The sequence below is a fragment of the Polypterus senegalus genome, chromosome 12, assembly GCF_016835505.1.
Source record: "Polypterus senegalus isolate Bchr_013 chromosome 12, ASM1683550v1, whole genome shotgun sequence".
Classification (NCBI taxonomy): Eukaryota; Metazoa; Chordata; class Cladistia; order Polypteriformes; family Polypteridae; genus Polypterus; species Polypterus senegalus.
In genome coordinates, this window is record NC_053165.1 from 149806473 (window position 1) to 149831593 (window position 25121).

At 36.4% G+C, this 25121-nt stretch overlaps 1 protein-coding gene across 2 annotated transcripts in view; it reads left to right on the plus strand.

The window, feature by feature from the left end:
• The window catches only part of fam214a (family with sequence similarity 214 member A), a 63017-nt gene that overhangs the window by 8883 nt on the left and 29013 nt on the right, over positions 1-25121 (plus strand). Inside the window, exon 1 of one of the 2 annotated variants that reach the window (XM_039770287.1) lies at positions 10693-10831. The exons of the other annotated variant lie outside the window; for it this stretch is intronic. Coding sequence (XP_039626221.1) covers positions 10795-10831 — 37 coding nt within the window. The 5' untranslated portion in view covers positions 10693-10794. Of the gene's footprint in view, positions 1-10692; positions 10832-25121 lie in introns of those variants that run through there. 2 annotated transcript variants of the gene reach the window in all.

Sequence of the window (25121 nt, forward strand, 5' to 3'; positions counted from 1 at the left end):
CACAGCTCTGATCAGTGTATTGTTTAGCCTTGATTTTTGTATTCTAACTCCTTTTTGTACATACTTTCTTTCACTAAAACCTAGCCTTAATGATCATGTGCCTTAATTTTCATTGCATCTTAATAGTAGTTTTAAGAAATTGTGGAAATACTTGGTTGTGAATGCTTTGCTTTCTGAATTGTTTTGAAAACTAAATCTACTCCCTGTGTAATATAAAGGTTCTTCATCTCTTTTTGAGACCTTACCAGCTAGGAATGTTGCATGCAAAACCTATATGTATACCAGTCGGCCACAACATTAAAACCACCTGCCTTGTGCTGCCAAAATCACTTTGACCTGTTTGGGCATGGACTCCACAAGACATCAGAAGGCGTCCTGTGATATCTAGCACCAAGGTCTTTGTAGCAGATCCTTTAACTCCTGTAAGTTGAAAAGAGGAGGTCTCCATGGATCAGATTTATTTTTTTTTCTAGCACATCCCACAGATGCTCTGACAGGGGTATTTGGAAGCCGAGTCAACACCTTGAACTCTCATGTTCCTCAAGCCATTCCTGAACAATTTTTGCAGTATGGCAGGGAGCCTCATCCTGCTAAAAGAGGCCACTACCATCTGGGAATACTGTTGCTGTGAACGGATAAACATGGTCTGCAGCCATATTTTAGGTAGGTGGTATTTGTTATAGTAATGGCCACATCCGTGCCTGGACCCAAGATTTCCAAGAATCGAATTTCCTAGAGCATTATACTGTCTCTGCTGTATTACCTCCTTACTGTATCCTGCTATCGTCTCTTACCCAGGTGAACGATGCACAAGCACCCAGCTATCCACACGATTTAAAAGAAAACATGATTCATCAGACCAAGTCATCTTCTTTCATTGCTCCCTGGTCCATTTCTGATGCTCGTGTGCCTATTGTAGGTGCTTTTTTCCAGTGGGCAAGGGTCTGCATGGGCACTATGACTGGTTTGCTTCTGTGCAGCCCCATATTTAGTAAGCTGTGATCCACCATGCGTTCTGACCCCTTTCTGTCATGGCCAACATATGTATAATTTACACTACAGTAACTGTTCTGTGGGATCAGACCAGACTGGGCTAGCCTTCACTCCCTATGAGCATTGGTGTGCTAGTGATGCTGTTGCTGGTTTACAGGTTGGCCTTCCTTGAACCACTTTTGATAGGTACTAAACACTGCATACTGTAAACATGTAAACACCCCACAAGACCTGCCATTTTGGAGATGCTCTGACCCAGTCTTCTAGCCAACTCAATTTAGCCCTCGTCAAAGTCGCCCAGATCCTTAGACTTGCTCATTTTTTTTTTCCTACCTCAAGAAATGACTGTTCACTTGCTGCCTAATATCTCTCCCCTTGACGGGTTCCATTGTAATAACAATCAATTTTCACCTCACCTGTCTGTGGTCCTCATGTTGTGGCTGGTCGTTGTACATATTTGTATTCACATGTATGGATACTTTTTGTGTCCGCTTATTGTCTTAAACTTGGGTCGTCCCCTGCTGCTGGGTGCATTGGGCAGAAATCGGTCGTCATTATGCTCAGTTCATTGCTCACATTCTAGAAATACTCTTGGAAAATACTGTGCCAAGTTTTCTTTTACCGTCTGTTGGTGTACTTGTGTACCATTTTGTATCTTCAAAGTTTTTGTTTTTTTTTTCTCTTCAAATAATCGGCAGAAATTTCTACCTGTTAATTGGGGGAGTGCTTCTTAAATTGAAGGTACATCAATAGCCTATTAACCAGTAAATACAACTATTATTGCATTACCTGATATTAATTGTATCAATGATCAATTTGTTTTCAAATGTTAATTGTGTGTATGGAGCGTCCAGTACGAGTGTTTTAACAATAATAATCCAGTAGATAATCTGATACAGTGGTTAATGAGCAAATATAGTTAGTTCTTTGGACAAAATATATTCATTCTTGGACTTGTATGAGACATGGACAAATCTTCAGAGCTGTATATCTTATGCTTCTGTCTTGACTTGACATTTATTTTGGATTGGACCATGAGAGTTGTTCAAGTGTTCCTTAGCTACATGGTTTTTGCTTTGCACTTATTTTATACCTGACTGGACTTTAAAGGGGCAACAGAATTACCATAAATGCTCTTTAACTTCCCCCTTCTGTAATGTACTGGACTGAAGCCCTATGCTTAAGGTTCTCTAATATGATAACTTTAACAAGGTTAACAGAGTGCCACCTCATTTTACAAAACCCGAAGAAGTTTTAACCTTCCTACTTTAATAGAATGGGGAAAAATAATCGGTATAACTAAAAATGTAAAACTTTTTTAAAAAAAAAAAAAATTCTGTCTTCACCGTGTGTGTGTGTGTGTGTGTGTGTGTATGTATGTCTCTTCACTGGAGCTCTTGAACGTGTTCTTATAAATCCTACTTCTCGTACTCGTACTAATTTTTCTCGCCTTCTGTCCGGTTTTATACTTTCCATCTTTAAAGGTGACTCTCTCTGTATGGCTCATACTCATTTACTTTTCAACATGCGTCACACATTCGCATTCTCTCATTCGTTGCATTACCAGAGTCAAACTGACCAATCAGATTGTGCGGAGAGGCTGGCCGCACAGTACTTAGAGTGTTTAAAATATAGTAGATTATAAAAACTCTTTGAAGAAATCCAGAAATCGTTTTAGTTTGTGGCAGCCATTATCCATGCTGCCCTCATCTTCTATTGCTTTCTTTAAGTGTTCAAAGGTTTTTTGATTAATAGTTTGACTGTTTCTGGCCCTACTCCAGTCTCCTTCAGCCCAAGGTTTTTTTTTTTTTTTATAAAAAGGGTCCAGAAAGCCTTAACTTTTTAATCAGCAGGAAGATTCATCTGCCCTGCCTGGATGAGATCTAATTTTGAGAATGTTATAGGTGGTATTTCTAGTCCTACCCATTCCAACCTTCAAGTGATCTTGCATGTATACCCCCTTAGGTGAAAAACCAATGTTAAACTTTGTAATTAAAAAAAAAAAAAAATATGTCCAACATCTATGAAAAGGTACTTGTTTACAGGCCTACAGGTTATGTCTTGAAGGGTAGCTTGATCGATAAAAGCTGCTAACATGTAGGCGTGTCCAAGCAAATTTATAAAGGCATACAGTATAGATCAAAGACAAAGGTTTCGGAATGCGATCCATCTTGCAGCTGGAAAGATTTTAAATTGTGCACAAATGTTCTTCCTAAAGTTTGCAAACTTCCACATTTCCTTCATTTTACCTGATTTTGTGGAAATAATAAAACCCAATATAATTGTTTAGTAATTAGCCTAAAAGTCAAAAAAATCGAAACATATATTAAAAATTATATAATGAAATCTGTTTTGAGTATACAAAGAACAATTTAAGATTATTAAGTCTGTTTTAAATATTCTAAATTTGTTTGAAACCCAGGATATTTGTCCATCTCTTCTGTGTTTAAGAATGTAAAACTTGCTCTATTGTCTACAGTAAATTTGTCAGTAGAATTTGTGAAAATCAAAGTAACCAGGTTTTTGTGTGTGGTGTTTGTCTTTTTTTTTTTTTTTTAATATATAGATAGAGAGAGAATCTCCACTATGGGGCTTTTCTCTCATGAAGCCTTTTTCAAGATGGAATTTTAATGTGTTTTTGATTAGGGTTTCTCACCACTGATCATCGGAGTCGCTAATTCATTAAGTGTTGTTGCTTTGCCAGTTTTTTTTTTTTTTTATTTTATTTAAACCTTGGAAATTAGGAGGGAGCCCCACCCAGTCCTTTGTAATTTGAGTCCGTCACATTCCCTCTGCATGAGAATTGTTGACAGGGTACCCGTGATCTTTTGATTTTTACATCTGTTAGTGCCAATATCAAATAAATACATTTACAGTGAAAGTACTGTTTTTCTTTTCAGTCCCTAGTGTTAGAAGCAACTGTTTCTGTAATTTATAATTTTATTCCTCTTATTGAATGCATCACCATAGCAAATAGACTCATTGAGTCTTTTGTGTGCATTTTAATTCATTTGAAAAACATTTTTATGCTTAGTCTCTCTTTCAAATTTTAATAACTCAGTTTTTACAGATTGCTCTTCGTTATTTGAAATGTTTCAATGTTGACCAATTTCAAAATAACCTGTCATTCTTATTTAACTCCAGTGTCACTTTAAATTTTAATTGCCAATTAGTATTTTATTGTTTTTATAGAAATGGTAATGATCCATCCATACTGAAATGTAAAACCTCTTCTGAAGCATTTTAGATCTAAGGGGTACAATATAAATCTGACCTTTATTGAGATGGTATTAACAGCTTTTTTCAAGAAAATCTCCCCCATTTTGTAATACTGCACCTAAATGAGATCTGATCCAGAGTCCTGTAGTTTGGTACTTTTTCAATAGAAAACAAATCCCTAATTATCCAATGCACTGCTGTCAGTTATAATGGGGAAAAAGAGTGGAATGTGACACGGATATAGATCTGTAATAACTTGCATCGTTTTTCAAATATTATTGGGGAGAAGTTGGGCCTTCAGAAAGAAGAGGTCTAACTGATGGATTGTTTATTTGTTTCTACTTTGTAATGTAGGTGAACACATGAGGCGCTCTGTGCAAGAGCAAAGTAGTTAGTATTGTTGTATTTCTGAGGTGGCAATGATGGATTTCCAGTTTAGCTCTGTGAAAAGGATCACTTGTGTTCTGTTTTTGTGTTTTAGCCCTTTTTTTTTTTTTTTTTTTTTTTGTACCCACTGCACACCCAAACTACCTGGAAAGGGGTCTTCCTCTGAATTGGATTTCCCAAGATTTCTTCCTTTTTTTCACCTACAGAGATTTGAGATTTATGTATGTATTTTTTTTTAAACTTTGTAGAGTCCAGGTTTATGAGCTGTCAGAAAACTGAACCTTTTAAAGCCAATTGAGGCATTCCTTGTGTGAATTTTGGACTATACCAGAAATGTTGTCCATGGCAAGCTAAGAACACTTGATCGTTCATGTCTGAGAATAGGAGAAACTAATACATAGATAGATATAATAACAATAACCTGCTTTGTGGAAGTGTGAAAACATTCAACAGTGTGAATGTGAAGGACTTGTCAAGATGGGATGCAAAAAAGCTTGACACCTTGTTCTGTTATTTTGGAATGACTATAGTGCCATATAAGATTCTTGGAAGAGTTTTCTCTTGTAGCAGAACAAAGATCCCATAAATGGACAATGTTATACAGGAAAGGAACCCATATGTCAAATGTTCTTGAGTAAACCTTTGAAAACCTAGACCCAAGTAACACTGTTCTATTTATTTTAATTTATTTACTTCATAAATCTGCATTACAGATTAAATGTGTGTGGATGGATGGAGTGATTTTCATGAAACTTGGTACACACGTTTCTCATTGGTTGACTAAAAATACTGTAGGGTGAAATCAACCCTAACCCACCTGTCTTCTGGGAAGGGTGGGGGGTGATCTTGCGGTCTTGAATTCATGTTATCATCCAGTTGACACTCAAAGACCAACAGAGGGTGAACTGGAGGTGACTGCCAGCATTCTTTGTTTGAGCACCACCGCACCCCTGTTGCTTTTGAAATTACAGTTGGTCGATTCCGAGTGTCAACTGGATGATAATGCGTACAAGACCGCAAGACAAGCACATTAGTGATTCTTCATTGTTTTTATTTTTAAAGGTTTTTAAAATTTTTCCCAAGCAATTTTATTTTCCTCCCGGGCAATGCTGGATATTTCAGCTAGTTAGAAATACATTCACTCCTATATGTCAGAAACAATTTAAGAATTGTAATCCCAAAATCCATCCCTCATCCAAAATTGAGAGCTACTTGGTAATAAAAAGAGGCTTACCATGTTATCCAACCACATTAATTAAAATAGTAAGACGTTATCAGAGACACTGGCGGAGCAGACTTTAGAATAACGTTAATTGATTTCTTTCCAGATTCTAAGGAAGCTTTGCAATATTCTATGCAAAGAAACTGTTTTGTCAAGTTTTGGGTAGTCCTGTTCACATTGAGTTATGGAGGGTGCAGTTTAGTTTTTTATAGTAATGGTCAGTTTATCACTTAGTTTAAACTCGTGTGAAATAACTCCAAAAACTGCTGTAAGAGGATTTGCAATGATTGTAAATCCTTTACTGTCTGATAGATAAATAATCCAAATTATTTTGGATACTCCCAAAACACATGTCCAAGTGAGGCCGGAGCTACCTGGCATTGTTCACTGTTAAGATCCAATCCCTGTTATTTTAGGTAATTTTTACATTTTGGGGTGTGTGTCCATTCTTCCTCTTACTTGTATATTGATAGAGTGGTTTACTTCTCAGTATTGCTGAAGGTGGCATAACGGTGAGTACCTTAACAATAATTTAATAAAGTCTGTAAATGTTGACAATTTTCTTTTCATTACAAGTTACTTTATGTGTGAGCGTTGGTGGAGGGTCATAAAGTTAAGCTTTTTTGTTTTTTAATTTTACAAAGTTTCTATTTTTTAAAGTGAAAAGCAAGTATGCGAAAGGTATTCTATATTTACAAGAAAGCTGATGAAAAGGTGCGAACACATTATTAATATAAAGATTTCTAAAGACTGAGATCCTGAGTTTTGTTCAGGGTTTAAATACTGTGTAATTGAGGGTGGGCACAAATGTAAAGATTTCCTGTAATGTAACAATGGACAGCAGTGTCTCCATTTAGTGTTTACTACCTTTTTGTTTCATATTTTAAATGAGTGAAGCACAGTTGGCTCCTATTTAAGCCACTGAGAGACATAAAACTTTTGTTTTATTTTCAGTGTATGTTTTTAATCCTACTGTCTTTGCAAAATCTTATCCATCTATTTTAACTCCAGTGCAAAATGTTGCTGTTGAATGATTAGCACAGGGGATGGGTGGTGAGATGGTGAGAGAAAATGAGTGTGTGTGTGTATTTAATTGGCATCCATCATTTAGATGATAAGCCATTTAGCATAATTTTTTTTGCGAGTGTAGAGGTCCAGTATTGTGTCCCATAGGACAGGGCAAAGAACCTTATGAATGGCTTTACCTGTTTTATCACCTGAAAGATTTTTTCATGTTCTTTTTAAACTTTGCATGTGTCGCAGCAAGTGTGCTGTGTTAACTCATGGCCAAAGAGCAGAAATGTCAATAACTATTGCCAGACTAGTCCCCACTATAGACAAATTTTAACTTTGCATTTTATCCCATAGTAGAGATGTAGAAGAAATTGTACAGATTTTTAATGCCCTAGGTAGAGAAATTGCTGAAATGTTTAATTTATTCACCTCCTCTTGCAATTAAAATTGTTGGCAAACATTTGCGTTTTATTTTTCAGATAGAAAATGTTGATCAGTATCCACTCTATTGTAAAGCTTTATTTCCTTTTTCTCTTTTATAGAACAGATACTGAAGTGAAAGAAGCATATACCGAAATGTTCTCGATTAATGGAACAGGAACCCAAACTTGTGCTAATTGATAAATCTGTATACAAAAGCTTATATTCCAAATTTTTTTTTTTTTTGGTTGTCTAGTTGGTTCTAGTACCACTTATGATTCCCTACCTATTCTTGGAGTTTATTGGAGAATTGTTCCCTCCTACCTTTTGAAAGCTTTATTGCTCATTGTGCCAAGCTTGTACAGAAGCCACTGACTGGTCTCTTCCCCCTCTGGTGGCCCTGACCTGGCAAACTAACATGGGGAAATAACCATATTATCTGCCTTAGCAGCTTAGCAAGACAAAGCTCAAGAATGCTGTCTTTATGAGGGAACAGCCTGATAGGCTGTTTTGACAAGGCAAATACTAAACTGTCTTGCATAATCAGCATAAATGTCACATTATCAGCAGCGGTTTTTGTGATTCTTGCTTCATTGGGTGTGCTAGGTTGATCAAGTTGTTTAATTGCATGTTTTTTTTAGAGCACTTTGAGATGGGTGAAGTGAATGAGGATGTTATATTTAATATAAAACGCTTAGAAAGGTGGAATTTTTTTAAATAATTTTGGTAGCCTGTTTATAAGCAAAGGGCCCGCTGATCACTTGACATGAAATGGAGTTTAAAAATGGTGTCTTAAAGGTCACCTGTCCCAAGAACGGCTCTTAGGAGTTTTATCCCCAAGTACAGCTTTAAAATTAGCTACTAGGATTAACCGTGTATATATAATCTAGGTACTGCTAATTCTCTTCTGTGCTCTGGCACAAAAATTGTTTGTTTGTTGGACCATTGTTGTGCATTATGTGCAAGCACTAAAACTGCACCATCAATAGCTATTTGTCAGTTTTTTTTGCATTTGATTCTGTCACTGCAGCACAGAAAAGGTCCAGAGGCTCACACTGTATAGATTTCACAGAACATTAATTTGCATGAATTTTTCTCCGATGTGAGAATGAGTTTTATTGTAACTTCTTTTGAAGTGCATCATGAATGTGTGCGTGCATTTAAAATAAAATTTGAGTTTGTTTTATATTCTTAGATATGTTTGTTACATGAAATATTGAATATCTATTCAAGAGTAATCCCTAAACTGCACAACTCCTAGTGAAACTTGTGTAGAAAATTGAGTCATTCTACGGATAAATGTGCATTGTTGTGCAGTAGCTAACACTGATGCTTCACTGTTTCAGAAAGCTAGTTCCTGAATCTTCTCACTGTCAGGTTTGCATGTTCTCCTGTGTGTTCATAGTGTGGATTCTTTGCAGAGTGCTCCAGGTTTTCATCCTAAGATTTGTTAGACAAGTACTGTAGTGATTTATAAACTGGTCTAGTGTGCGTTCTCTCCAGAGTTGCAGCATTAAGATAAACCTATATCTTCCAAGTTATTGAATATGCATGATTGGCTTTCTTTGTTTACTTTTCTGCTGAGTTCAAACGGTGGCTCTTAGTGTGTGGTGTTTTCTTCAAATATATAAGCAAAAGTAAATACTGTGTAGATCTATACTTATAATGATGCAAGTGTGAGGAAAAGTGACCTGTAACTTTAGTGTAAATTATACTTTATCTGCCAAGCTCAATGTAGAAAGCATTTAACAAGTAATGAGATTTTGCCTATTCTTACCGCTTGTATTATGAAATCTAAGTACTTACTGTGGATGCACCGTCTATTGGAATGTATTTTGTACTGTATGTAGTGCTAGAAAGGCAGATGTAATGCAGTTTAACAGATGTCGCATTATAAACATTTGTAGTAATGCATGCTTTTTGCTACAAATGTTTGTGATCCAACATCTGTTGGAATGACCAAAACGGTGCATATGTGTCTGTTACATGCCATTTGGTATGGGATTTGTAAAAGCAGTGTTGATATTTTTGATGCACCATCTTTTTGAAACAAACTGCAGTGCATTTTGTGATGCATCATCTGTTGGAACGATTGACGTAGCATAAGGTGGAGGTTTAAGTAGGAAAACGCTTCCCTTTTTTTTTTTTTTTTTTTTTTCCTTTCTCAGCCTTCTAACTTTTTGAAAAGCAGCACTGTAAGATTGTATGTTCTGTCAAGATAATTTGAAAGTGGAATTACGTAGAAATTTCTCAATTGGCTGTGTGTGTATGCCCTGGGCTTTACTTGCACCCTGTTCTGTGCTGCTGGGGTATGCTCCAGCTCCCTAGCACCCTGAACTGGATTAAGAAGTTATAAAATGGATGGTTAAATGCTTTGATAAACTGCTGCCTGTTAAATGCAAAAAGACATGAAGATTAACTACCAAGCTTTCTGTGCATACTGTTTCATCAGAATACTATATTGTTAACACCATATGAATAATTCAAACATATTCTTAGCTCATAGACTTATTTTCTAGGGACTTTTGCAAGTATAAATTTGTGCAATTTAGGCCTGCTGTGTAGCCTGGGAGCCCTGCAAATAAGCCAAGTCTGCCAAATAGTAAAAAGCTGCTTGTAAACCCTGTGCGGTAGCAGGTGATTACCTCAAAATTAAACCCTGTAATGGCCGAAAGACTGTAAACCACAAAGTTTGCAGCGTATATTCTAATCTCTCACTTGCAGTGGTTGAGGAAGGCTTTAATTTGCTAGTGTTTTCATTATTATGAAATGTGGCAGCAGATGGGCGTTTTTTTTTGTTTTTTTTTTTGGTGGGGTGGTGTCTGGCTTACCAGCTTTTTGACATCTACAATTCAAAAGAAACCTTGAAGTAGAGACTGTACTTGATTAAAGTTTGGATAGTAAAAAATGACATTACACACAGATATTAGGTTTATGACACTATAGAGATGTTTACAAGCTCTTCCAGTAGATATAGATTTTGTATGTATCATCTAAATGGAGATTTCCTGCTATTCCTACTGATTATTCTTTGCCAAGTTTTTTTTTTTTTTTTTCCCCTCTTGTGCAGTGACAACTTTGTTGCCTTAATTCAGATTTAGGTTTTTCTTCCAGCCACTTGCAAATAAATATGTTAGAAATTGTAAGACTGAATATGCCCCAGTAGTGTTCTTTGCTCTGCAAATAATTTATCTTCTAGAAACAGCTGAGTTCACGAGGGCATAATAAAGAATACGTTTATTGTTGCCAAACTGACAGGAAACAGTAGTGGAGTTAAGACAAGTGTCGAAGGATATAAACACACCTCCCCACCAATTGGAGTGCAGCACTGTTGCTATGTGTGTTGTGAAATCTGCCCTGTCCAGTGGGGGGGTGGGAGAGGAGGGATAAGCATGTGTCTTGCAGAGAGAGAGAGAGAGAGAGCTGAAACGGAGCATGCAGCAAGAACTGAGTACTGCAGACATCTGGAGCCCTTAGATACTGACAGTGTAACCCAGTTGTAACCGGGAGGCAACTTCCTTTACACAGGGGTTCTAAGTATGATCTACAAAGAAAAGAAATTGCTGCTGATAGAAGGTGTGTACTGGATTGGAGTGTTTTTAGTCTTTTATTTACAGTGTGTTGGGTATCTTAAACAAAGGAAGTTGGTAATGTGCCACCTTCAGCACGATCTAATTTCCTGAATGCTGTGTGAATCAGAAAATGACTTGCAGTACATGTTTCATGTTAAAGATAGAATGAGTCTCTTGTTAATTTAGGCTTTTTTGCAAAACATCTTTATATAATATGTAATTGTAAATCTAGAATAGTTTACCTTTTTGAATTAGGTGTAATATGTATTCAACAACTGCAGTTTTATTTTTACTTAAATTTATTTTCATTCTTGCTTAAGGAATGTGTTTTCCTCTGGACACGTAATAAATTCCTGTTATAATAAATTGGTAGTCTTCAAATTTAGACTCAATTTAAGATTTGTATGTAATTTAAATGCCTTTTTTTAATCTTGCTTTCTTTTTCCGTTCCCCTTAAGGTTTCTTTCTACAGTTCTTTGTTACAAAGCAAGTGAGTGGCTGCTGCTGTCATACATAATATAGCTGTTTGTCGGCAATAACGATTATATATATTTATATATAAAATATGTACACTTCCACTGACAAAGCAACTGTTACAATTTGTATAGCCCTCTTTTGACATAAATTTAATATTTGGAGTAATTGCATATAAATAAAGCAGTGTAGTTTGATTCATTTGTAATGACTTTATGGAAAACCTCCATATAAACATAATGAACTGTCAACATTACAATTTCAAAAGAAATCTACAGCCAGCACCACTGCTTACCCCCCATCCACCACCTCTCCACTTTCATTTGAGGTCTACAGGCACTGTTGATTTGGATGTATGCAACTACCAACAAGTCACTGGGCATTTACAGCCTTGATTTACTCTTCATTAAAATGCTTTAACTTTTCTTGACATTTTAATTGTTTAACTCAAGGATAAGGGGAAATCAAGATTTAATAGTTGCACAAATTTATACTGGTTATAATGCACATTTTTTTTTTTTTTCTACTTTAACAGCTTTACTCTCCCTGCTAAAAACAGCTGTAACGATTTTTTAAACATTCTAATAATGTAACATTGTGTTAAAAATTAATAAATTTTTATTTTAAAAAAATGTATTCGTTATTCTTTAGTCTTAACATATATTTTGTCCAAACTCTCTCTATATTTGGAAAATAAATGCATAAAATGAGATTATACAATTCAATGAATACATTACTGTATATATCCTCTAAAATACACCATTTTATTGTGCTATGAACATTTAAGAGAAAATGAGAAAGAATGGCTTTACCATTTTATGGCTTTGAGGGAACATTAGCTTTTTTTTCCCTCCCTCAGTTTAAAGAAAGATGTCATTCGTCAGCTTTAGGTTAGGCACAATATATGAAGAAATGTGCCGTGCCAAGTCAAGCCCAGCGAAATCAATGTTTCGGTCAAATTTTGAAACTGACAGGTGTTGTGTGCCTCGATTTTACATTAGTAGCAAATGTGCTTAGCTAGCTACTCATTTATCCAATTGAACAGAATTTCTTTGCTATTCTGTATTGCTGTGTCTAGGTCAAAGCAGATTTTTTTTTGTGTAGTCTGGTTAGAAAAAAGTACAATTTTTGAAATAAACTGACCTACTCATTTATGTAAAACAGTGTGCAAATGTGTGTGTGTGTGTGTGTATATATGAATAGCTGACTAAAGTAATGTGGTGCACCCTCTCTGTTAATTCTTTGTTGTGAAGTTCTGTCAAAACGTTACCTGGTAAGCCACAAGCTAATATCAGGTACTTTATATGTGAAATTAAGATCACAGAATAAAGTCCCATGGTGTTTTTTTTTTTTGTTTTTTTTTTCCATCACCAGTATATCCTACAATCTACATTTGGAACATATAGAAAAGCTTGTAGAAATCTGAATTTTGAGCACTTCACCTGTGCTTATGGTGCAAGAACAAGTATGCTTTCCATTTACCCGAATTTGTGCTTGTGCATGATTTGCTTGTCACTGTAGTACACCTGGACTACACTTGACGTGTCCCTCTGGGGTGATACCAACATATTGAGCTTGTGCTTTGAAAGTTGGCACCTGAAAGGTTGTTTTAAAAGTCTCTGTCATTAGCACACATTATGCTAAGTTGATAAAATGGCAGGAGGTAATAGTGATACTGATTGTCTCTAAAGGGTAAATGTGCCCTACCAGGTGTCATTCCATGCACCACCACCACTGACTGTCTTAAGGGCAAAATGACTTTTGAATTGCTCAGGTACACCAGTCTGCTATATACTCCTACATAAGCCTTTATTTTTTAACCGTGAAGACAACTAGCAGATATCCCCAATACTTAACCAATATACCTTGCAATACTTGTTTAGCATCCGTCTCCCTCACGTCCAGTCGACCTTGATCATTGTGGTGGTCTCTCTTCTCAACTCGCTTTGTTTCCCTGGAGAACCGACTTCTGGTCAAGGGGAGTCTTAACTCCATGTCAATGGTGACGCCTGCATTCATGCTGTGACAGGCTACTTGCTTGGTGGCTAGGGTGTTCTTATTGATCACTGGCTGAAATCTAAGTGTTTGAAACACAAATCCAGCAACATTGGATTTGAATTGTAATATTTTTTCACATATGCCTTTCTTATGATAGGTTTGTGATAAATAACCTAGAATCTCACGAACAGGTGACTGCAGATTTCACTTTAGACAAATGGACCTCGGTCCAAAACATTTTTTAGTACCACTGCCATAAAGAACTTTTACTGTCTTTGTAATATAAAAATATACAGTTGTTACTATTACAACAATAGTAAAAGTCCATCTTTCAGAGATCAATAAAGCCTGTCCAAGTTGAGAGCTTATATATACACACATATATACATACAGTACATCAATGATGTTACCAACTCCTCTAACGCTTGTATAAGATTGCAATGGTTTAGCTAAATGTTAAGTTAAAACTGAACCTCAATTTCTTTTTTTATTTATACAGTGCTTTGCTAAAATATTTATATCCAGTTTACTTTTAGAATGCTCCCAATATTACACAACACTTCCACGGTACTGTTCTTGTAAGCCCAAAACATGTTATTTCTTGGTAGATGTTTTTTGCTATTAATATTCTAACAGTTTGGCTTGCTAGTTAGTAGACTCTTTTTGGCAAAGTGGCAAATTTGTTCAGCTCATGGAATTTGGAACAAACCGCATCATATAAAAGTCAGGTTAAAGATTCTGGATTGCAGAGAAGTCAGGACTTTGACGTTCACCTTTGTTTCAAACCACCACGGTGGTGTTTTCCATGGACTAAGGCTCATTGTCTTATATTGAAAGAGGAGTCCTCCTCCAGTCATTTTAAGTTGATAGAAACAATCTTCCTAGCAATATTTTTCAGCATAAATTCAACCCATTTTTCTTTTCAGCTCAATTTAATGAATTCCCCATTCCTACAGCATGGTGCACTTCTTACTTCACTTAACTAGAATGAACTAAAAGTTCCTCTGGGCATTACTAGCATTGGGCTGTGCTGTACATAGCAGGAATCTCATTCTTTCTTAATCTGAATATGTTGGTGTTTTTTTGCAAGAGCAAGGTGGGGTGGGGGGGAGCGGTAATATGAAGAGTGTTTTATGAAGTAAACTATGAGAAACTTTCCCAAAATCTGGCTCTTGTGGTGTTGGACAATATCTGAGACAACTTTAAGGTGATCTGTTGTAACTGTTTTTAGCCACCAACGCAGAGGACAGTGTCCCACAGAACTCTGGCTATACTTAATTGACTAACCTTTACACCCCTCTCCTCCATTGCACTCTAAAACTTTTGGTTGTTTTTTTTTTGTATACCAGTGTCTTTGTTGTGATGAGTACCATGTTTCTCTGCAATGTCAGTGTCCATTTGTTCATGTATTAAGCCAGCAGTGCTGGTAAGGAATGGTAAATTTTAAAGGATTCACACACACCAAAGTATCCAAACTTAATCATGAAATATTTTTTGTAACACTTGTGAATTAAAGAACATTTTTTTTTTTCTTTTACTGAAAGTGTGACATTACAGCAAAAATATAGAATGAGAGACTCCTATTGTGACACGTTAGACTGAATGTTTACATTTCTGTACGGCACATTACATACAAATGGATCCATCAATTTAAATATAGAATTATTTTCAGAATCCCCTTTCAGTACAGGGGACACTTGGAGCAATAGAATTGTAGAATAGAGTGGTCCTTGTTTTACAAATAAGACCAAAACAAAAAGTGAGGTAGAATACTGCAGTCCACTGGTCTATGGCTAAGTGTTAGTGATCCTGAGAAGCATACTTTTAAAATTTGAGGCACCCCACAAAATCTACCATTGTTATGTCTACTGTTTGTGTATATATTGTAAAACAAAACTGTGTAGTACTGGTTTGATTAAGTGTAAAATATGCTTTTGATAGGAGTGGGCTCAGTTTAAGGTTGTATCCCAATAAACAGGAGTTTTCTACAGCAGCAAATGAAAATGGGCGCAAATCATTCAAATTCTGTAATGTCTTCACAATTATGAATAGTTTGTATCCCTAGTAACACAATTTAAAATGTATAAACAATTCTGAAGCTAAATAGATTAGTTGTGAGAGTATGATTCTGTTAATGTTGGAGGTAAAATATCAATACCTGTACGAATCCTGTTCATCAGGTGTTGTGGTAGAAAATGGGGGTGCAAGAACATTCTAGGAGTGTACAAGTTATTTGTACATTTCTGGCCACATGTCAAGAGGATCTACTCCATGAATGATGAAGGAAAATACCTTGCACACTCTTGGCCCACAGCTATCAACTTACTAATGATGATAAATGTGGTGTTCATTTGAAGCTGCATGAGAGAAAAGGTTGTTTTTTAAGCCTTGGCGAAAAGTTCTTTACATAAAGCAGTGTTAGGATGTAAAGTATATTTTTAATGTCAGTTGGTATTTTTCCTTTCAATGCATGGATATATGCAAGTTAAGGCCAGTACTTAAAATAGGGAAATCCATGTGGCTCATTGGTCTCTATCCTGAGAGAAGTCCAGCTGGCATTATTGCCTAGCAAAGTATATATAGCTACGGAGGGGAGTGTGGCAAATAAGGAATTTGGCTGCAGCTGCTTTTTCTGTGCCCCGAGGCCACGTGCCTCATGTAACACTTGCAGGCAGAGTAATGCCAATCTTGGGCTGCAAATTAACTGACCATGTAACCCAAACATCATTCTATTTCCTTGTTATAGATACCAGACTCAACATCTCATTGCACTCAACATTTCAACAGTGTTTTTGCACGACTAACATGATCAGCATAATGTTGGTGGTTTTTTTGTGTGTGGGGTGTGTGTTTTTTAAGCTCCAATTTTTTTTAATTACATTTATTGCTTTGGCACAGTGCTTATTGTTGCTGCTCACTGCCTCAGATTCTCTCCTGCATCTCAATTTAGTGTATATAAGATTAATGGGTGACTAAATTGGTATAGTAAGTGTGGATGTGTGTGCAAGCATACCGTGACGTGGACAAGTGCCTCTTCCAGTGGTGTGTGTTAGTACTTTGCACTCTGTTGCCAGGATCGGCACCATCAACCCTAAACTACATAAGCAAACGTGAAACTGAATAGTTTATTAATAGCACTTAGGCAGCCACCTTCAGGAATCTCTTTGGGACTTGGGGGGATATAATGTCCAATTTTAAAAAAGCTCATGGTTCTTTCTGTTCTGTCCTGTTCATTTTAATAACAAGGATCAGCTGACACTTCAGGAATACCTTGGGTGGGTTCGAAGGACTGGTTATTAATTGGTTATAGATATTGCGGTCGATTTTCCCTTATCAGACCAATGAATTGGAGCCTGTTAATAGAGAAGGTTTTGTTTAATATTCTGTAATTCCTCCCATTTTCTAATTTACAGGAGTTGTCACAGTTAACGCATTACAAATGTGAGACTATTCAGGATGTTGGGAGCTACTTCAGTGCATGTTACTTGAAGCTATACTTCGTACTTCAGGCAAACTGCCATTTTCAAGAGGATGGTGGGGTAACAAAATGTGGGTAGCCAAAAAGTTTCATAGCCAACATCATGCTAGTATAAGGGCCAGTAGCAGAGCAGTAGCGCTACTGCCTCGCAATGAGTCGTGTCCCTTGTGTTCCCTGCCTGGAGTTTGCATGTTTCCCTGGTCAGTTTCCCCAGTGTGCCGTGGTTTCCTTCCAAAGACATAAAGGATTGGGGATTTGGTGACGCTAAAATGTTGCTAGTGTATGCGAGTTCTTGTGATGAGCTGGTGATATGTCCAGGGATGGTTTCTGTCTCATGCCCGATGCTTGCTTAAATGGGTGCATCCCTGGATTGATGGATGTAATCATTAAACATTCTTTTCAGATATTGTGGCAAGGTATCCTTGAAATTTAATGGATGTTTTGGGCAATTCACAACACAGCAAGGCCGAACCTGTTCCTACTGCGATATCTCGCACTGCTACCTTGTGGAGCAGTACAACCTTTATGTAGCGTAGTATAAACCTGGCCTAAGCCTACTATTACACCAATAATAAAAGAAAACACACCCCAATATACTCTCTATAGTTGTGTACATATTAACACACTTGTCCCATTTCACTCTTTACACTTTTTTTTCCATTTTGCCTTTGGTTCTGCATATATTGAGCTTAATTTTCTAGGGAGAGAGCTATACAAGGATGTACTGCAAAGTCCATTGAGACTGCAGTTGCATAGGCGAGTAGAATTTTTTTTTAATTGGCTTTTTTTTAACCTCCCAAAACAATTCATTAATAATGTTAAATGGATAATAATTGCAGTAAAATGAATTCCAAAAATGTTCCCTGGTTTTGAAGACTTTAGGAAACTGATTGAACTGGACCTGCATCTGTTCCTGAACATAGGGTCTTTGGGATTTAACCATTCATGGCACAACACTGGTTTGTTTATTTTTATTTATTTATTCTCTGAATTTCTGGCATATGCTTATGATACTGTAGAATGGCTAGCTAAATTAACCCACCAGTTGACCTTGACCAATAAAAAGTCCTCCTCTGGTGAGTTATTTTATCAATTGGCAATAAATTAGTGTGTAAATGTTATGTTAACCATAGATTGAACATTTAACTGTTCTTTAATTTTTTTTTTTAATTGGTCCAGAATGGTAGTGCAATCTTTGCCATAGGGTATAAAGTCCTCTAGGTTTAAAATGGCAGTAGTTTGATTCATAGCAAGGAATAATGTTGGGAGTCCTGTGGTTTATCCAGCTCAGCATTTTGCATCTGCTTCACTAGGTGAAGCAGATAGTTGATATTAGAGAATGTTCCTCACATGTTTTATCAAACATGTCTGGTGTCCAGGGAAGGCTGCTTATGTATCCGACCTTCCAAGTGAATGATAGCCATGTGTGACTGGATATTGCCTTGCCTTAAAATAAAATAGGCATACCTGCTGCAGAACACTAAGTGATTGCTTGATACCCACTTTTCTGGTGGTTTGCTATTGAGAATTTTGGGCTCTTTGCACCATTGTCTAGTTTATTTAAGTAGTTTAAATTGTCAGCTGTGAGAGAATCAGGTCTACTTGCTCAAAAATTCATGGCAGTCCAGGCTACTTCGGGGAAACATCTGTCAACATGCAGTCCTCAGTGACGAGGGAACAGCAGTACTGTATTACATAATAGACCCTTATGTTTGGTCCCCCTTACATCTCTGTAAAAGAAAGTATTGACCTTTTTTAATCTATTTTTTAGAAAGCATTATGGTGGCTATCCTCTAGCTTTTGCAAATATCTGATAATAATCATCAGCTGGCCTCATTCCCATATCCAGCTTTCAGTTGTTTAAACAGCTTGATTAGTAAAAGTTTAAACATTCAGAGTGCTCCATAATTTGATCTCTTCTAGTTCCATGGTGTGGTTTTGGGTTACTCTTTTTTTTTTTTTTTTCTCGAAGTTCTGGTAACGAGAGTGAGTCTAATGGTTTAGCAAACCTATATATGCATATATTAAAAGTGTTTTCTTTTCATGGGTTTTGACACTGTTCATTTAATTTTCATTGCTTCCTGTTCAACAAAGTGTTACATTTTTAGAAGACTAGTTTTTATAGTTTAATGTCATCCATCCAACCCACTATGCCCTAATTACTGGGTCACGGGGAGGTCTGCTGGAGCCAATCCCAGCCAACACCGGGTGCAAGGCAGGAAACAAACCCTGGGCAGGGTGCCAGCCCACCACAGTAGTTTAATATCAGGATACTTGAAATTGACCTAAAATGGACCACTATTATCCAGTGATATCATAGCTTTCAACATGCAAAAGGTAAACATTATCTTCAGAAAATGTGTGGATAGTGTAATTAAAACTCCCCAGCAAAACCTCCCTTGACTCCTCTTGTTTGTTACTTGGCTGGAAGGAAGTTGAAGTAATCTTCCTCAGTGTATATTTGTAGAAGGCCTTGTTTATCTGAAAGTGGGACAATTACTTATGTTGCATTCTATCCACCCTTTGCCTTAGAAATCATGACCAGAGTAAGTGTCCTACTACCTATTTCTTAACAAATTTGCTTTCATGTTCTGTTTATTGCCTTTATCCCTCCTTTTTGTCCTTAAATTGCTTATTTTCTCATGTACTTCTTTCTCCATTTGAGTTTCAGGATGTCCTGGTAGAGGTTGCTGTGTAAATTACTTGCTTTTGACTGCCTATATAGCAAGAATGTATTATTCTCTGAGGCACTCCTTTCTACATCAGATAAAATGCAGTACGTTAAACTCCTTTTCAACTGTTAAACATCATGTTCATTGCTCTTTGACAAATAAGTTTATTTTTGTCACAGAAAAGTGATTATTCCTCATAATGAAAGTTTCATTATCATTCAGCCCCTTAACCAAAAGCAAGTTTAGTTGCTGATTTGTGCAGGCTATATTGCTCATTTTTTTTGCTTGTACCATCACTGATTGCCCTTTTTAGGCTGTACACTTTTTTTTTTTTTTTTTTTGAAAATGTGATTCTAAATATGAATTTATATTTTGTTAGTGTTTATACTGAAATTACTGAGAAAGCAAATTCAAATGACATAGATTTTCAGAACTTGGCTCTCAAATGTGTCATGGATTACTATTTATTACTTTAACAGTTGGTCCAGGAGACTTGTATAATTCATGCATATATAATTCATGCATATGTGGACACTGTGGAAAGATTAAACTGCAAAAAATAAAAAGTACACTTTCAAATTGGCATTATTTTATATAAAAAAGCAGTACATACCAACTGTGTGATATGGCAAACTTTTTTTTTTTTTTTTTGCCCAGTGTTTTCACCAGTTGTATTCGAGAAGTCCACAATATGCAACCGCTACATAAATGTCAATAGTCTGTATGTATCTAATCATGTAAACCAAGTTACAGCCTTCTAGTTATCTGTCTATTCCCAAGTAGTTATCTCTTCAGTCAACTTGCCTTAAGCCATGCTGATACAGTTTACTTATTGTAATATCTCTTCAGTGTTGACAGTTCAGTGAAGTGTTGGTTCTTCTCCTCCAACCCCTTTAATTATGACCTTAGTTACTTATAAACTTTGTTCTAACAGGTTAATCTCATTTCATTTTTCTTCCATATTAGCAAGTATATGGAAAAACTTCACCTATTCCACTAAGGGTCTGACAAATGTGATTTTCAGCATAATCAAGGGTCTTGCATTGTGAAGATGATACATTTGCAATAGTTATATGCTTTACATAATTTTATTAGTAAATGCTCCTATGTTTAGCAAATGTCTTGTACAGAAGAATAGATCTCCTGTGATGCACTTTTGAAGGAGACTTTTTTTTCATACAGTAAAACACCATCATCCAAAGTTACTCTCTACTGTTCATTTTTTTCTTGTCAGTTGATTGCTTAAACTATATATAATTTTGTTAGGAATTGCTTCTTAATAGGTAAATTTAAAAATAAGCAGAAACTTGAAAATTAACAATATTGCAAATGTGCATGACATTGTTCATTTTGAGGTGTTCTTGTTAAAGGAACCATCCGCTTACACATCAGGAGTTGAGTGCGAACACAATGGCTTATGGCCTTGGTTGCATCTATCTAGCCCAACACTATCCAAATTTTTGGACTGATTACATAGCAGATGTATGCAAGTGGGGGTTAAATTTATGAATTAGGTAATGGTGTCTGAAATTTAATTCTTTGAGAGGCTACTATATGGAAGATTTTTTACTTGGGGGTTGGATCTACTTGGCAATATCTGCGCATATGCTATATAAAGTTTGCTCACATTATTGTGCAGTAAAAGTTACACACCAATTAATGTGAAGTGTAATTTTTCACAAAGTCTACATTTTGTGTTCGATAGGGGATCTGTTGCAGCAATGCTGTTAAAAGAAGGCATTCTTAAGACTTTAGGATGTGCAGGCAGAAATGGTACACTCTATTACAAAAAATACAGAACTGTCTCCATTCGATGAAATGATCCTAGAATCAAGTGTGATCCCCGTTTTGTATAACATTTATCATTCTGACCTTGTCTCTAATCATTCCTCTTTGTCCTCCTGACTCCAAGGACTCCGCCCCCTCCCATCTAGGCCCAGCTTCAGACACCAATATCTTCTATAGGGTTCAAGTACAGCCACCTGGTCTGCCACCAGTATCTAATCCAGTGTCCAGCTGTTGTCTGACTCCCAAAACTAACAATCACCTGATGACCCCTCGCATTCCACAAACCTTTTACTAAAGAAGATATTGGTGGTTTCTAGATTCAGCTGTAGAAAATTTAAAAATGCACGGCTTCGGTCTTTATTGGTTAACTCTTTCATGGTCTAAGACTATCAGTTAAAATTAAATGCTTTCCTAATCTAGTAGAAATTGTTGTTGTGTAGATTATCATCCATAGTTCAGCCTCTTACTGTGCTTTGTTTATGAATTATTTTGGTAAATCAACCATCTGGTTAGCAGTGTGTAATGTCTTGTCTTGCATCTACAGTTTCTTAAGAAATTACAGCATTAAGGAGGCACCGCCTCTATGTATTTTAAAGAGCCAAGATATCTTGGTAAAAAAGATGTTTATAAAATGTCAGGAATTTGACTTATTTAAACAAGTCAGACTGTGCTTGTATTATATCCAAATTCATTTTACAGTGTCATTCTCAATATTCTGATAATATTAGCACATCTTAGATGCATAAATAATTTTTTCAGTTAACACTGGTTAGTAAAATCTTGATGTAGATTTTCTGATATGTTCTACTATACTGTTAACTGAGAAACATCATTTTGCAGAAATTAGGTTAAGGAAGTCCTGTTTACATCTCATGTAAAATAGCAATCAAATGTCAAGCCCTTAGAATCTTAGAGGCCACTTGAGGAAGAGTCTTTATTTAGTTTCATTTAAAAATAGAAGGGGAAAGGACAAGAAAGGTGTTTTCTGGGTTACCATTGGTGTCTGTTGGATTTAGACAGAGGTCATATATCACTTTGGTCCAGTTGTTGGCGAGAGGCTACCATCAATACAGTGTAGCAGGAATCCTCTTTGAAGCACTTGCAACTTGTCTTCTGTCTTTCAGTGTCTAGTTTCCAAGTGGTTGTCATGTTTAAGCCTTCTGCCAGAGGAGTCGGCTTTCTACCAGGATCTATGTGCGTGGTGTAGTATTCATCTTCCCATCTGGTCCTGACCAGATTGCCAGGCACAACTACAGAAGATCATCCCCACAACATGTTGCTACCCCCTCCATGTTCTACAGTGAGGGTGGTGTTAACTGACTTGTGTGTAGTGTTAAAACTGCCACACATACCACTTATTGTACAAGTCAAATTTCCCTTTAGTCTCCTTACACCACAAAACTTTCAGCCACATTTTTTAAGTATTTTCTAAGTGAAGTTTAGTGAGTTCCTTACAGAAAAGTTTTTTTTTCTTTTTTTAGTCGCAGCTTATTTCTTACCACTCTTCGCAGCTTATTTCTTACCACTCTTCAATAAATGCCCTTTTTGTGCAATATCTCAGAGCCATGAACATCTCTCCAATCCGTCACTAACCTATGCAACTCAAGACTGACCAATATCACCGTAGCCTCTGTGACCAGTGCCAGTCTTGTCACGTATAATTTAAATTGGCCTGACCCAAGCAGTGTGGCTGAAATTTCATATTTTTTCCCCCTGCACTAAGGTATGTGCAGTGCCTTTTGAGGAGGCCTTTACCCGTCCCCATATCTCTACTTCTGTAATTCTATCCCTGATGTAGTTTGTGTCATCCTTTTTTAGCTTACTTAGTTTAAAATCTCTACTGTTGGAACTCATAGACAACGTATTTATCATTATTCTTGTAAGGCATATTATCCACCCATTTCCCACAGGTGGAGACATTAACAAATTGTTTTGAGTCAGTAAGGAAATTCACTGCAACTGAGCAAAATTAGCTCTAAATTTACGAAGTGTATTAATACTTTTAATCTCACAATTTTTTCTTTTCTTCAAGTAAATTGTTAAAATGCTCATTTTGTTTTTCATATTAATATATTGTGTATAGGATCACAGACAATAAAAAAATGAAAATCGTTTATGGGGCTGAATAGTACTTCAATACACTGTATATATACAGTCAGTCATTGTCCAACCTGCTATATCCTAACACAGGGTCACAGGGGGTCTGCTGGAGCCAATCCTAGCCTGTATACTTTCAAATCGGTTTCTTTGTTTTGCCTCACCTTTACCACCCAATTTGAATCTGTTATATTCCAGTTTTCAAGCCAGTCAGAAGTACGCCTCCTGTAATTTTTCTGTCTGTCTGATATCCATAAATGGATTATAAAGAGTGTGCTGCTTTAGAAGGAAGTATGTTACACCCCCTTATACTTTGTTTTTTCAATGATTGTTATTTCAATCAATATTCAGAGAAGTCGACATTAGTAGACAATACTTGAATATGGCAGTGTTGGTTTCAAGATGCCTTTTCAAAGAAAATTGATTGTGCCATTTGGCCTTTGAGCAGCACTCATTTAACTAGGTGTTCTAGTTGAAGACATTCATTCATGGTATTTTGTGTGTGTGTGTTTTAATAAATAACACTTATTAAAAAAAAAAAAAAGATTAACAATTATGTGTAAAATACAGATTAACCCAAGACATTATTCATTATGGTTTCAGAGTTCAGTATGTGATTGAGACCATATAAACACTGGCCTGTCCCATTTGGTACTGCACTTCAGCTGTGTGCAGAATAAATCCTATAGTCTTCTTGCTGCTATGGTGGACAACATTGGAATTTTTTTTTTCCTCCTTTCTAGCCACAATTTTAATAAGAATCTCAAAACAGATGTTTAGCAGGTGTGAAGAGGCGATTCGTTCCACCCGACTCATTTGGTTACCCAACTGTTCTAGTATTTCATGAAGTCCCTCCTTAAATTCAGGGTCACCATTTTATGTGTGTTAAGAACTCTTCAAGTTCAAATATGCTGTTGTAACTGCCCTGCTTCTTAATTTCAACCAGACATCCTAATTTGCTTCATTCTCTGTATTGGAAAGAATCCTTTTAAATTAGGCTAGTGGCTGTGCTTGGAGTATTTTTACAGCCGGGAGTGCAGACTAGATCATGCCCTTTATTCCTGTTGCCCTTCTTTGTATAGGATAACTCGGTGCTGAGATCTCCTACTTGGTCATATGTCATACACCAGTCTTTTGAAGGTGGCTGTTGGATATAATGATCCAACTATTAATTATTTTAGACTGACTGGCTTGTTGCGAGTTTCTGCTAACGGCTACACACTGGACTTTGACTTTTACTGCCTTGACTTGATACCTGCCATAAAACAGATAAGGCCAGCATGGGCATTGGCGGACAGTGTGGTATAATGGTTAAGGCTTTCAACTTAAAACCCTGTGACAATGAGCAATGTCACTTGACCTGCCTGTGCTCTAAATTCAAAAACCAAAAGAAATGTAACCAGTTGTATCATAAATGTTGCAAGTCGCCTTGGATAAAGGCATCAGCCAAATAAGTAAATGTAATAATGTAAACCTTGGGCACTGGCTGTTAAGTCCTCCACTTCAACCAATTTCCAATAGTCTTAGTAAAGCAGGTTGACTTTTTATATCTCTAGAATCGCTTCTAATAAGGGTAATGGTGATATTTTTATACGTGACCTATTTGTAACAATAACCTTTAACATATCAAAAATGTGCAGAATAATTCAAACAGAGGGCATATAATCTGTGAAATAGCATGCCTAATGACATCAGGAGTGGGAGGTTAATGTTTAATGGCTTTTTTTTTTTTTTTCAAAAAAAAACCTTTTAATGGCCATTTTATATTGGAAAGGATTAAGGTACTC